The sequence below is a fragment of the Salvia hispanica genome, chromosome 3 (assembly GCF_029641045.1).
Source record: "Salvia hispanica isolate PSC_SH4W2 chromosome 3, Shi_PSC_v1, whole genome shotgun sequence".
Classification (NCBI taxonomy): Eukaryota; Viridiplantae; Streptophyta; class Magnoliopsida; order Lamiales; family Lamiaceae; genus Salvia; species Salvia hispanica.
This window is the reverse complement of record NC_142694.1, coordinates 17935603-17949237: the sequence shown is the minus strand read 5'-3', so window position 1 is coordinate 17949237 and position 13635 is coordinate 17935603. Positions and strand designations below refer to the sequence as shown.

The following is a 13635-nucleotide window of genomic DNA, read 5'->3' as shown; positions in this document are numbered from 1 at the left end:
TTTAAAAAATTATAATAAATAGTTAAAGTGGAGGAAGTAGAGTGAGAGAGAATAATATAGAAGAAACTCTCTTTAACATTATTTTCTCTTCTAGTACTTTATTTTTCTCAACTTTAACTATTTATTATAATTTTTTTAAAACACATGCGAAAAATAAAAATGGAGTCATCTTAATTGAGACAGATGGAGTTGTTTAACTCAACTGGATATGGATTGATTGTGTTTTACCCCTTTTAACCCAACTGGATATGGATTGTTTTTGTGTTTTTCCCCTTTTAATAGAATCAATTCAAACAACAGAAATGAGATGATTAATTTGAGTTATTATCAAATAAATTGCATTGATTAAGAAAAGAGAAAAGCAAAGGTTTTGAGCATTTGTGAAATGGCCTTACATGCACCATTCATATGGACTTAGTATTGCTTCATCGTTGTGTGTGGAATACATAGTAAAGCAGAGCCTAACATTTGTGCAACTAGTAACGACAAACCAAAATAAACATAGCTAGCAAAATGAAAGTGCAACTTAGCTAATAATAAATATTGATCCTCTTTAAAAGTGAAAAATGAAATAGTTTGCAAATGGAAAATAAACAAGACAATTGGCATGGAATAATAGATACCTCAATGATAATGTATAAATAAGTTACTCTGTGCATCTTAATTACATTTATCTGCATTTTATGTTTTTCCAGTTATCAAGCTTCCTTCTTCTTTCCTTTCCCCTTAGCTTTAAACCCGCCTGCATATTCGCCCTCGTACAATTGCGTACAAAATTGCAAAGGATGTGAGTTCAGCTATTGATGATGATTATTGATACCTGCTATAACACGTCATTTGCCTCATGGTCTGCAGTGCTCTTGAACGCAAAACCAGTATCTTCGCTCGGCCGCCTGGTCACGATGCTTGCTCTTTGCATCAATCTGACCAGTGCCTGCACAACTTCCGACATTGGGGGTCGGAATTCTGGCTCGGGCTGCATTGAGAAACAACAGTTATAGCTAGTTGTTGTCTCAATTTCATGTATTATGGCACTACGTATTAATGGTGAAGAACATTACCTGGACACACAGTGCTATGATGTCAGCGAAACGGCTCAAAGACTTTGCTGGATACATTCCATTTAGGGACGGGTCGACCATCTTTGCTAGAGCATCGATATCATGGAGTTGAGGAGTCGCCCATCTAACAAGTGACTGCTCTGATCTTACTCGTGAACTGAACAAAGAAAGAGATAGATTGGAAAAACAGATTGGACGCGTCACTTAGATTTTCAAAAGCGCAATACCATCAGCAGGAATGTGAAATCATATGTACCTATCAAGAGGTTTGCGTCCTGTCAGAAGCTCCAGCATAACCACACCAAAGCTGTATACGTCACTCTTTAAAGTGTATATTCCGGACAAGGCAAATTCAGGTGCACTGTAACCAAATGAGCCAATCATTTGGGTTGAAGAAACCTATCAACATTATCAGGAAAATCAGACCTTTCATTAGTCCTTGGTCAGTCAGCAATGCGGCTTCAAATTAAACGTTTAAGGATCAGATTGATACGAAAATCCAACAGAGACTTTCCTAATTTATGCTTACTTAAGCCACAAACATGCATTTCATCCGATAAGGACAGCTGTGTATTTCAAATCTAAATCAATCGCTTCTTATCTGAGAATTCGTATTAAAGAAAAAGTGAATAGAAGCGAACCCAATTACAAAGGAAATCCACCCTATAGATTACCTGCCGTTCTGTGTTTGGTGCCAGCGAGGCCAACCCGGAGTCTGAAAGATGTGGGTTGAAATCCTCATCAAGTAATATGTTCGCCGCCTTTAAGTTTCTATGGACGACGGAAGGCAAGCACACTTCATGCAAGTACCTAAGCAACATGAATCAATTTTAGGAATCAATCCAGTAAAACGTGATGGTGTTTTCATGTATAAAACTAAGGTTTCAAAACTTATTCTAGATTAACATACTCCAAAGCTCGAGCAGTGCCAAGTGCCACCCTAACCCGTGCATTCCATGTCAGCATCTTGCTTCTCTCATCCGCAAAGTGCAGCATATCATGTAAGCTACCATTTCCTATATAATCGTGGACAAGAAGGCGTTGCCCATGCTCAGCACAGAAACCAGCCAGTGCTACAATATTTGGATGCCTCAGACGTGACATATTTGAGACGGCCTCAAGGAAATTATCTTCTTCCTGCAGTGACAGTGCTGCATGGTCGACTTTTTTGATGGCCATTATCTGAAGACACAATTATATATAAGGTATCCTACTTACAGACACAGGTAAGCACATCACTGTCCATAATAACAGTCATCCTTCATATAACTCATACTTCAAAAAATGATCTTAGCATGTGCAGAAATCATAAAATCTATTGCTCATGTTCCTAGGCTAAAAAGAGTAAGAAATATATGTATATAAGCACATTTCACTTGAAAGCAACAACTTGTAGGAGCAATGAAACATATAATCGCTCTAGAAGAACATGAACTAAGAAACTATCCATTAGTCCTCTTTCTTATTAACTGTATTCCGATTTCAAAAAATAAAGATGGCACCTAACCCAGGACCATAATGTTGTTACCTTTCCATTGGGGAATTCAGCTCTATAAACGCGACCCAGAGAACCTTCACCAACCAAATTCTCTTGACTGAAGCTATTAGTTGCTGTCTGAAGAGCAGCAATTGTATAAGAAGTAGCAGTTATAGGATACTGCACTCTTTTCAAAGATCCATTTTTCCCTTGCAACCTTTCGACTGGAACACTTTCAGCTGGTGGGGGCTTTAGATCAGATGCAGTAGCTGTGGGCATTGACCTTTGCTCTTGCATCTCTACAACATTCACTAAAGATAAAATACAATGAAGATGAATGATAATAAGCTCATGCAGTAATACAAATGAACATATTAAACCACAATAAACTTGTATCTCTGTTTCAATTTCCTAAGCACTTAATTTTATTCAAATCATATGAAATTAAAAGGTTGCTACTCGAAGCAAGCAAGGCTACAGAAAAAAGAGAGGAGTGGCTATCTCGAAAATTAAAGCCAGCCAGAGATAGATTGAAAGAGCTGATTAGTTGAGGCTGAAAAAGCAGCATGGTTCTTAACAATGAATTTGCCAACTATAGCAATATTCATGCATCTAAACAAAAAACTCCACGCAGCAAAAACTTATAAGGTCATAGGTTTTCATTGTACTATTACAGTTGAAAGTCAGGGTAAGTGTTGAAAGGTAGGTTAATGTTAACAAAAAAAAGAAGTTTTTTAAATTGCAACTTAATGAGGATGTAGAGTTGTCACCTTTATGACCACTGAGAGGAAGACTTCCTGTCGAGGGACGTGCTGCAATTTCCTTCTTGTTTCCCCATCTAAAGCAAAGAAACAGTGCAAGCAGAAAGAAGCCTACAGCAAACAAAGATCCCAGAACTATGCCTACTATAAGTCCAACTTTTGACCCATTCTTGCTTTCATCATGAGACTTGTTTGGAGTATTGGATTGAGGTGTATGACCAGATGGAGGAGCTTTCCTACTGTTGTTGCGAGATCTACCGGGAGGAGGTGAGGTATATGGTGGTGGTGGGGGAGCGGGGCCATTTGCAAATGTGTTTCCATCATATCTGATATGTGAGAAAAGTTAGCTGGGACAGTTTAAAATGACAAGATCACTAAAAATGTTCAGTTAATTTTATCATCCTCAACATACATAAACGACATCAATCACTTACACAAAATTGGGGATAGAAATTAGCTCTTGTGGTATCCACCCACTAAAATGGTTGTTTGCAACATTTCTGCAGAATTTAGTAGAGGAAAAACAGATAAGATATATTGATGAAAAAGCAGTAGCCTTGTCAGGCCTTCCATTTATTTAAAGGACTCATGATAAGGTCCATAGGCGATACTTACAAATTTGTCAAAGGCAAATCGACAAGGGTGTTGAGAGAACCTGTTAATTGGTTGCTTTGTACTTGGCTGTCAACGAAGTATTAACGTGATCTTAATAGAAGGTAAAAGACAAAAACATGAGAGTGGAAAAGAAAAAATTAGGAATCAGTCATTCTCACAGTGTTGAAAGATTAGTCAGTGAGGCAAATGAAAGTGGTAGATCACCAGTGAAGTTGTTGAAGGATATATCCCTGAAATAGGCTTGCATTAGACATCCTAGACAAAAATGTCCCAGAGTTACTAGTAAAGAGTAAAGTTTTAATCAAAAAAATGAGAGACGCTGTGAGATTTAGGATGATTGTGAGTAAGCCAAAGGAAATTATGGAATCACGGTAGTCTCAGAAGGGCATGGATATTGTTCACGAATTGGCATCAGAAGATGGATAATTAATCCACTCACAAAGTTGCTAGATCAGAATGATTCGCAAACATATCTCCAACTGCCTGAGACAATACGTTTCGGCTGACGTTCCTAAAACCATGAATAAAAGAAAGATTAAAAACCATTAGATCACACAATGCTAGCATTTCCTGTTAATATGCTAACTCTTAAATAATGAGCCTCTTACACATAATTAAGTGAGCCCATGGTAGATATGGAATACGGAATATTTCCACTCAAATTATTTGCTGCAAGGTTTCTGCATCAGGACACGGACTAACATTAGAACTGATGATTCAGAAGATTTATTGACTGCAAACGAAAGCATATACAGTGTTGACATTACAAGCTCGTCAGGTTGGGAGGCAACTGATACGGAATCGAATCATGAATATTATTGTTACTCAAATCCCTGCCACATATTGAGAAAAAAAGATTTAGCGTAAAGAAAATAAAAAGAATCCGAACTATCACTATAAATGAAAAAATTGTTTCCTTACAATGTCTTGAGTGACACAAGGTTGTTGAGCAAGTATCCCATTGTTCCAGTCAGTCCCAATCCAGATATCTGGCTGTTTAAATCATAACAATGCTTCTCATATCTAGGGGACATGTAAAATAAAGCAACAAAAACACAGGGTAGTACACTCACATAGAGACGACAGAAGATCCTTGACAGGTAATCCCCTTCCATGATTCTCCACAAGGATCACCACCACTTGATTTCCAGCCTGTTAGCTGTGAAGAACTATTCAATGAAGTGTAGAGAACTTGGAGCCCTTGAGCTGGACATTGCATGAAAATGTTCAGTTCAGCATCCTCAAAGGCAATCAATCAAATAATTAAAACACAAATAATCAGGAATTGCCATGAAGCATCAAGACCAATGCACAAGCCTATTCCACAAGCAACTACATGAATTGTGCCCTAAAGGAGATCATTTAATAAAAAAACAGCAATTGGGTTATTTAAATCCCCGCAGTAGAGTCATTTTCAGTCAATTCCTGATGAAAAATGTCAGGGGAAAAAAGATCGATCTTTTATGTACCACAAAACATTTTAAGTTTATTGGTTACAGATAAGTGGTCAATCTTTTATGTGCAAAAAGATTGGTTATTTTCTCTGTATATACAAAAGATGCAGAACAAGACACAAAATGCAGCAAATCTTCAATGTTCATTTCTTCGGATCTGTTTCTTCGAACAAAAGAAAAGCACACAAGATCAGATAAGTGATACGAATTAGATTAACTGGATGCAGAAATTAGTAAATAGGAGTACTTATAGCTAATTATATACAATCATTTCTTATACATTTTCAAGAAACCAAAAACTAGATAACACTCTCCTCATTCCTTCCATATACACAACTAAGGCGCCTGCACGAGGCTCCAAAATATTCACAACAACATTACTATACTCTTTAAAACCACACAGCTCAAAAAGCAGAAATATAAACTTCAAAATAAAAAGAAACTGCGAATGTAAAATCTCAAGCATTCATCTTCTCACACAAAAACAGAGCCACGCCGCAATAGTAAAATAAAAAAAAAAAAATAACTTCAGTTTTGCCAAAAGAAAGTAGGCACTTTCCATGAAACTCATTTGCTCTTTCACTTTCACAAATTCTCCAATCAAATCAAGCCAAACAGCAGCAGGATGAGAACGAAAAAGACAAAAGCAAAAAAAGGACCATAAGAAGCAGAGCAAAAGCTCTCAAATCCGTACCGTCGCTAGGATCAGTAGTTCCACCAACCGCGGCACACGAATTGAGCATCACCGCTGCGACAACCGCGAGCTCAATTAAAAACGACGCCGCCGGTCGGCGCTCCATCGCCGCTGCTGAGCTGAAGCTACTGAAATTGAGAGCGCGAAAGTTAACCTAATCTCGCATTGCCGGAGAGCTGAGCTGTAGAGGAGGAGGCGTGATCCTCTGAGTTGTCAACATTGGTAAGCCTTAAAAGCACTCTTCTGAGATTCGAAGCTTGAGAGAGAGAGAGAGAGAGAGTGTGTGTGAGGCCAGTTTGAGTAAACTATAATTAATTCTGTCGACTCAAATAGGAAATTATTAGTAAGAATCTAATTATTGGAAGCTTTTTTTTTATTATTCTTCCAAATTATACGATTAAATATTCAGAATTCGGAAATAGGAAAAATTTGGGAATTCTGATACGATATTCCCTTTCGAGAAAGTGTGTTTCGTGAAAATAAATCGCACTATTCTCTCGTTCCTAAATCAGTATATTTATAGACTATAGTTATATTCGAAATATTTTGTTGCTGAAAATCAGAAAATGTGGCTACAGTTATAGGCTTTAGTTATAACCGCTTATGAGTGAGGGTGATGAAGACTCTTCATACTTTAGTTAATTACATTTTTTTTGATAAAAATAGAAAAATAGGAGTAGTATTTTTTTATGAGAGGTATATACTGCCAAATTTGACACGTATATATATCCGGACTTATTTATATGAAAAAATTAGGAAAATTGAAATTTTGGATGAATACAGTGTTTTTAACGTGATGAGGTAGGGTTTTACTAAATTCAAAGTGTTGAAATTGTTATGTGGATGTCAGTGTCAATAGTGTGATGTCATTTGTCATGCAATCTAGAACGATTATGTAATTTAACGAGTATCTAAACTTTATTTTATAGTTATACAGAAAATAGTTCCCAGTTGTTAGAATAAAAGTAAATATTAGTAGCAGTAGTATTTTTTATTTGCACTCCCTTTGTCCGAGTCTCATTTTTTCATTTTAGTCTGTATGCGAATAGGAGTCTGAATTTACTTTTATCATAAATGCTAATAAGGTATCACCTTCCACTAATTCATTTCACTCACATTTCATTTAAAATTAATATATACAAGTGGGACTCTTATTCTACTAACTTTTTTCCATCAATTTTTCTTAACATTTCTTAAAACTCGTGCCGCTCATAAATGTGACTCCTAATGGCGGACGGAGTCACAGAGGGAGTACTACCTGTGCCATTTCATCTCAATTAAGTCGTTTTTCTATTTCAGAAAGCTACTAGACAATTAAATCATTTTTATTTTTGGCAAAAAGTAATCATCTCTCTTAATATTTTACTTTCTCTTCATTTTTTTTTACTTTATTATCTCTTACTTTAATCAATATCCACGTAACACAGTATTATTAATATCGGTGTCATCTCTATTAATAAGAAATGGATACAGATACAGTAACCCAAATACTCCCTCCGTCCACAAAAAGTAGAGCATATTTGTCATTTTTTGTTGTCCACGAAAAATAGAGCACATTCAAAAAAGGAAAGTTTTCAATAATAATCTCTTACTTTTTTCTATTCTTTCTTACTAATAATATGGATCTCACATTCCATTAACACTACTTCTCTTTTCATGTCATTCACAATGTCCTATTTTTTTTGGACCGAAGGAGTAAGGATATTTGCCTTTATATGTAGATTGTAGCGTAGGGAGGAAGAGAATTTACTGAAAATAATGTTTGCATGTTGACCCAAATTATTAAAAAAGAATTAACGAATTTTAACATAAAATTTAGAGCTGGCTGGGAGTAGGCGGGGGAGTAACGTATCAAGGGTGTTTCATTTATGAAAGACAGTGTACTTTCTAAATATTTGTGGGGCATGGTTGAGTTGACGATAATGCCCCTGAAAGGTCGACTATTTCCGAAGAGGCCACTGGCACCGACGTTGGGCCCCATTTGGCATTAGACATTTGGATGAAAACAAATGCGATGGCAGGAGGAAAATAAGTGGTCGGAAATGACAATATTGTCCTCTTCCTCTGATAGCGAAATTTACGTCCGCCGCTGCTTCAATGTGTGTTTACTATTTTAGGCTTCTTTTTGGGTCGAAATAAAGCAAACTGGAAGTTACACAAATTTGGGTATTGCATCTTTTTTACGGTAATCCTATAAAAAAATTTGTCCATTTTAATCCCAAATTCTCAATTTATTTTTAAAAATATTATAGCTTTTTTTTTATTAAAAAGCATGTGATAGGTTAGAGTGGCATTTGGACTTTGGAGCACTATATGAAGTTAATGGAGGAATAAAGTAAATTTATTGCATGAGAAGTTCATGGAAGTTAATTTCACAGTTTGACTAGTGTGGTGGTACAAGTGATTACAGTGTATAATGTGTGATTCTATAACACACATAGTTTTTAAATTTTAAAAATCAGAAAAATATTTAACAATAGCATGTGATTCTACATACCCAATACTATTGGTGGTGCGTGTAAAACAAATCATTATAATCATATAAAAGTATTGATTATATACTCCTTATCTTTTAATATATCCTAGGAGTACCGCTAATATAATTACAGATAATTTAGTACAAGTTCTTTTATATCTATATATTACTACTATAAATATGAGTTGTGATCAATGTCAAACCAATTTTAAAGACCGAACTAAAGACCAAATCTGAGCCATTAGATCTAGTTTTTTTGATGAGATGTGCTGCTATGAAAAAATTTTCGGCATCATTACAAGCCCATTTTACTTCATTATATAGGTTTATTACTTCATTCTATACTTCAAATGTTTCTACACATACTTCATTCCAACAATTTATTACATTATTCCATGTGTTTATTAAACCATATTAGCGCCATGGCGTTGGTGATAGATATTGTAGAGAGAAAGAACGACACGCGACGGCGAAACCACATTTACATACTGGAATGGAGTAAAAACCTACTGGAATGAAGTAAAAACCTACTAGAATGAAGTAAAAACCTACTTGAATGAAGTAATATATTCTGGAACGAAGTTAAATCTTCGTAACATGTTAGTATGACTTATTTACCTTCAGATGAATTAAAATAGGCTCGTGATGAAGGCGAAAATAATTTATAAATTTCTGTATCTCATCCATAAAAAACTAGATCTAAAAGCCCTAATTTGGTAGGGTTCGGTGGTTTGGTCTTTAAGAGTGGATTTGTGGATAATAGGACTCTATAAAATATTCCTTATTCCTACTACATAAATGGTACCTTATCTTTCACTTTCGTACGTAAATAGTACTTGATCTTTATTTTATATCGTTTTTGGTACCTATAAATCACATTTTTAGGTACTCAATGCAATTTTCACCTCAAATAGTAGTAGTACATTTTCCCTATTTGTGTCATAGAGGATATTTTGGGCATACACAAAACTAGTACCAAAAGTGATATTATAATATCTTCTTTCATTCTCCTCAGTCTTTGTACTATTATTATTAATTGATATTATTATTATTATTATTTTGATATTATAAATTAATAATTATTTTATTTTTATTTCAATATACTTAATTATAATTATAGTCATAATTATATTTAATTATTATAATAAAAAATAGTAGTAATTAATAATTTGTTATAGTATAATTATTTAAATTATGAATCATAGTATAATATTATATAATAATAATTATTATTATTATTATTATTATTATTACTTTATATAAAATTAATAACAAATCAATATAGTCTTAATAAAAATTTAAAATTGTGAATTGTATTCATAATGATATAAAGAGTTGAATATTTTTAGTTAGGTGTTTCAATCCTAAAATGAGTATAAAATAATTTTACAAAAAATATTCAATTGATTTAATTACTTGAAATAATTAATTTAATTATGTGTTTTGTTCTTGATTTATATTGTGAATGCAATTAGATGTATGTATAAAACATTAAAAAGAAAGAAGAAAAAGAAGAGAAAAGAAAAAAGAGGAAACATAAACTTAGGAGAAAAAAGAAAGAAGAAATGAGGATAAAATACTAAAAAGAAAGAAGAAAAAAAGAAATAAGTAAGGGGAAAAAATCACATGTTTGGTACCATTTAATTAATATTTTCAAAAATATCCTTCATAACAAAGAAATCACATGATTGGTACCTAAGGTTATTTTTGTCACGGAGTACCAAAAATAATATAAAATAAAATTCAGGCACTATTATTTATGTGCGAAAGTGAAAGATCAGGTACCATTCATGTAGTTCACTCTATTTTACTATCGTGTACCAAATTGTTATATTATAAGAGAAATAAGTATAGTAGTTGAAAAATGGTATAGACAGAGCTTCTTTCTTGTTATTTCTACATTACATATTCACCCCAGGTACCTTTTCCCATTGCTTAACTTTTTCCAGCCGTGCATGATTGGAATAATATATGACTTAAATGGCAAAAAATGTTAAAAGCACAAGGTGCAATATAGTGTTGCGAGGTATTAATGTGACAGATCACATGTTCGGGAGTTATGGCCCCATCAATACATATATCAAATAAATGCACTAATTAATTCTCGATCCCACTCTAAATCTTGCTACTACTATATCATGTATAGAACTTTAATACTGTACTATATAATATAAAAAACCTTAGAAGTACAAATCAATTCATCTATGATATCGATGCGTCTATCTCAAACATGTGTCGTCAAATACATATTATAATGTTTATATAATTAGATGGTACAGTGTTTGTATAAAAAATGAGTTTATCCAATCTAAAAACGAAAATGTAACGATTGTGAATAGCATGAATGCAAAATATCAGATCTCATATTAATGAAAACGACTATGTATTTGAGACACCTGGTGTCACACCCATATATGTCTCATTTAATATTTTTTACAATTATTAATTGGCATTGGATCAATCAAAATAAAATTTTTACCGTTAAAGTTGCATTCTTTATTATTAATAATACTATTAAATTGTAAGGGTTTATGATTGTTTCCTACAGTATATAAATTTTCAGATCTTCAAATAAAAGTTCAATTTTTATGCTATACTGCAAAAACCAAACAAAAAATCTTTGCGTTAGTACATAATCGATAACTCTGGGTGAAATCCCAACTGATTTTATTTACATTTGACCACCCATTGCGTCATCCCCCCAGTCATCAGTTGCAAGTTTGGTATGACTCAAAGTCATATCGACAATGAAGCATAACTAAATTTATAACACGCTTCCTATTTAGCTAGTAGATTGGGATTGAGTTAACACTATTACAGAATAAATAATAAATAGAGAATTATTATTATGAATTTTTTAAAAAAATATTACTACCTTCGTTCTATAAAAATATGTGTATTTTTTATTTTCATTCATCCCATAAAAATATATGGACATTTCTATTTATGGAAAGTTGTTCCCAACTCATTACTTATATCCATTAATTTATTTGCAACTTATACCATTATGGTACATTATTACAACTTATTAAACACTAATAATAGTGTGGGTCATACTATACACTAACGCTATTTTAAGTATCATTACCATTCTCTCACTTACTTTACTAATTGTGTATTAATATCTGTACATTTCACATGTCTATAATTTGTGTGGAACAGAGGAATATATCGTATTCTTAATATTAATTGTGTAGTATTCCCTATGTTCTACCATAAGTAAAGTATTTTTTTGACACGTAATTTTTAAAAAATAGTGTTTAGAAAAGAGAGTTAAGTAAAAAGAAAATAGAGCAGCAGATACAATAAAAATACCTAGTCTAATTAAGTTATATATAGACCAATGAAACATGAATACTCGTGTCAAAATACTAATTTTAAAAAAAATATACTAATTGGTTTATAAAAATAAAAATAAGATATTAGTTGTATTGTGTTACACTATTGATATGAGCATTTACGTAACACAATAATGTATTTTGCACTCAAACCTAATTTTATAGGATGATATATTCTAGAATCAAGAAAGCTTGACTTGAGAAAAGAGGCAGCATCAATGATACTAGTAATACTATAATTTTGCTGTAAAGGCAACCATGCAATTCCTTTGTTACCCAATTATACAACTATCATAGTATAAAACACCTCGATTTCTTCCAAAATCAATTGAGAATGATTCCCACACTACTATTTAATCCTGTGAAGCTTACTTTTAAATTGAAACATTTTGATTTTATTAACTTTATATATGTGTGTGTGTTCTTTTTTCAATAGCATTATTTAAGTACATTTGATTTTTTGGACACTCCAAAAGTTCCATAATTAGATCAAAAATTTAAAAAGTTATTGCAAAATAAAATACTACTCGTACTACCTAATTAATTAATACTCCTACTACTATTTGAATTCATTATGTTATTGTGCCATAACCATACCCAACCATTCTTCACCTGTTCTTCATATAGTACTTATTTATTTTATGCCAAAAAATTAATATAGGTGAAATATCAACACCATGAAGTAGTTGATAATATAGTTTGTTTGAACTTAGAAACAAGTAGTTGCTGAAATCAACACCGGTCACATCCACATTTACTTTAAGCAAGGGAGTAAAATTTTTGATAACTAAGTTATAACTTACCCGTCGCATACATCAACCAAATATTTAAACGAACAACGTCGATCAATTAAATTGCAATTTGTTGTCGTAATAATTGAGTTTAATGTTACGTGAATAAAAAAATATTTAGAACATGAAGTGATTATGTTATATATCCAAATGTCAAAAAGGTTTGTTTCTAATCTTTAATAGAGTTAGTTAGAGGTCCCAAAAAAAGTATGAAGTCTAATTTGTTGGAGCACGGAATTTAACGATAATCACGAACAATTTTATGGTTGTTGTCGGTAATTTTATTAATGAATTTCGTATATTCCCGGGTTTGCTATTAATTGATAAGGAATTAAAGCCCCATTTATTAATCACGTTGCTCAAACAACCTTCTTTATGTTAAAAGCAAAATAATGTGAATCCATATAGTAAGCTATAAGTAAATCTCTCAAAATAGATTCAATTCATATGATTCAATTTATAAGATGTTAGTGTGTTTAATTTTTGAAACAAATCGACTCGCACCACAAGGCACAACACACAATACAGTTAAAACAAACTTAAATTTAGCACATTGTACATGTTTGTCAGGGGTGCGTTAAAATGACAACACTCTTAAAATGATACTGTGATACCACGCCAGACTACAATATTATATATGCTAGACTGCAATATTATAAACGCTAGACAACAATTTATAACAATCTATAGATTGCAGTCTAGCGTATTGGATATTGCAGGCCGCGCCACCTTGCAGTCTAGAGTATTGGATGTTGCAGTCCGCGTAAATTTACCCTTGCAAATTTTTTATGATTGCCACATGGCAGCTGATTATTCGTCCACATGTACAAATGATTGGCTAGGAATGGTGATATGGAGTTATTTTAAGATGGGTTGTCATTTTAACACATCCCTGCCTATATATACATATATGATACAATTAATATGGCACTCTAGATAAAATAGTTATCAAGATATAATCCAGGATT

General features: G+C 32.9%; 1 protein-coding gene across 2 annotated transcripts; it reads right to left on the bottom strand.

Moving 5' to 3' along the window:
• Nucleotides 1–531: 531 nt before the first annotated feature.
• On the bottom strand, nt 532–6378 carry SRF8 (STRUBBELIG-receptor family 8). 2 transcript variants are annotated; one of them, XM_048116628.2, is made up of 16 exons: nt 6063–6378; nt 4988–5120; nt 4836–4907; nt 4682–4747; nt 4523–4594; nt 4354–4425; nt 4073–4144; nt 3915–3980; nt 3734–3799; nt 3309–3625; nt 2590–2837; nt 1972–2243; nt 1736–1871; nt 1318–1460; nt 1062–1218; nt 532–976 (listed from the first exon to the last, which is right to left on the bottom strand). In XM_048116628.2, exons 1-16 carry the CDS (start codon nt 6166–6168, stop codon nt 824–826), a joined length of 2151 nt encoding a protein of 716 aa, XP_047972585.1. In that variant the 5' UTR covers nt 6169–6378; the 3' UTR covers nt 532–823. The 2 variants fall into 2 exon arrangements, with proteins under 2 accessions (XP_047972585.1, XP_047972584.1); XM_048116627.2 differs by having other exon boundaries at nt 2590–2849; nt 6063–6375.
• Between the last annotated feature and the right edge of the window lie 7257 nt (nt 6379–13635).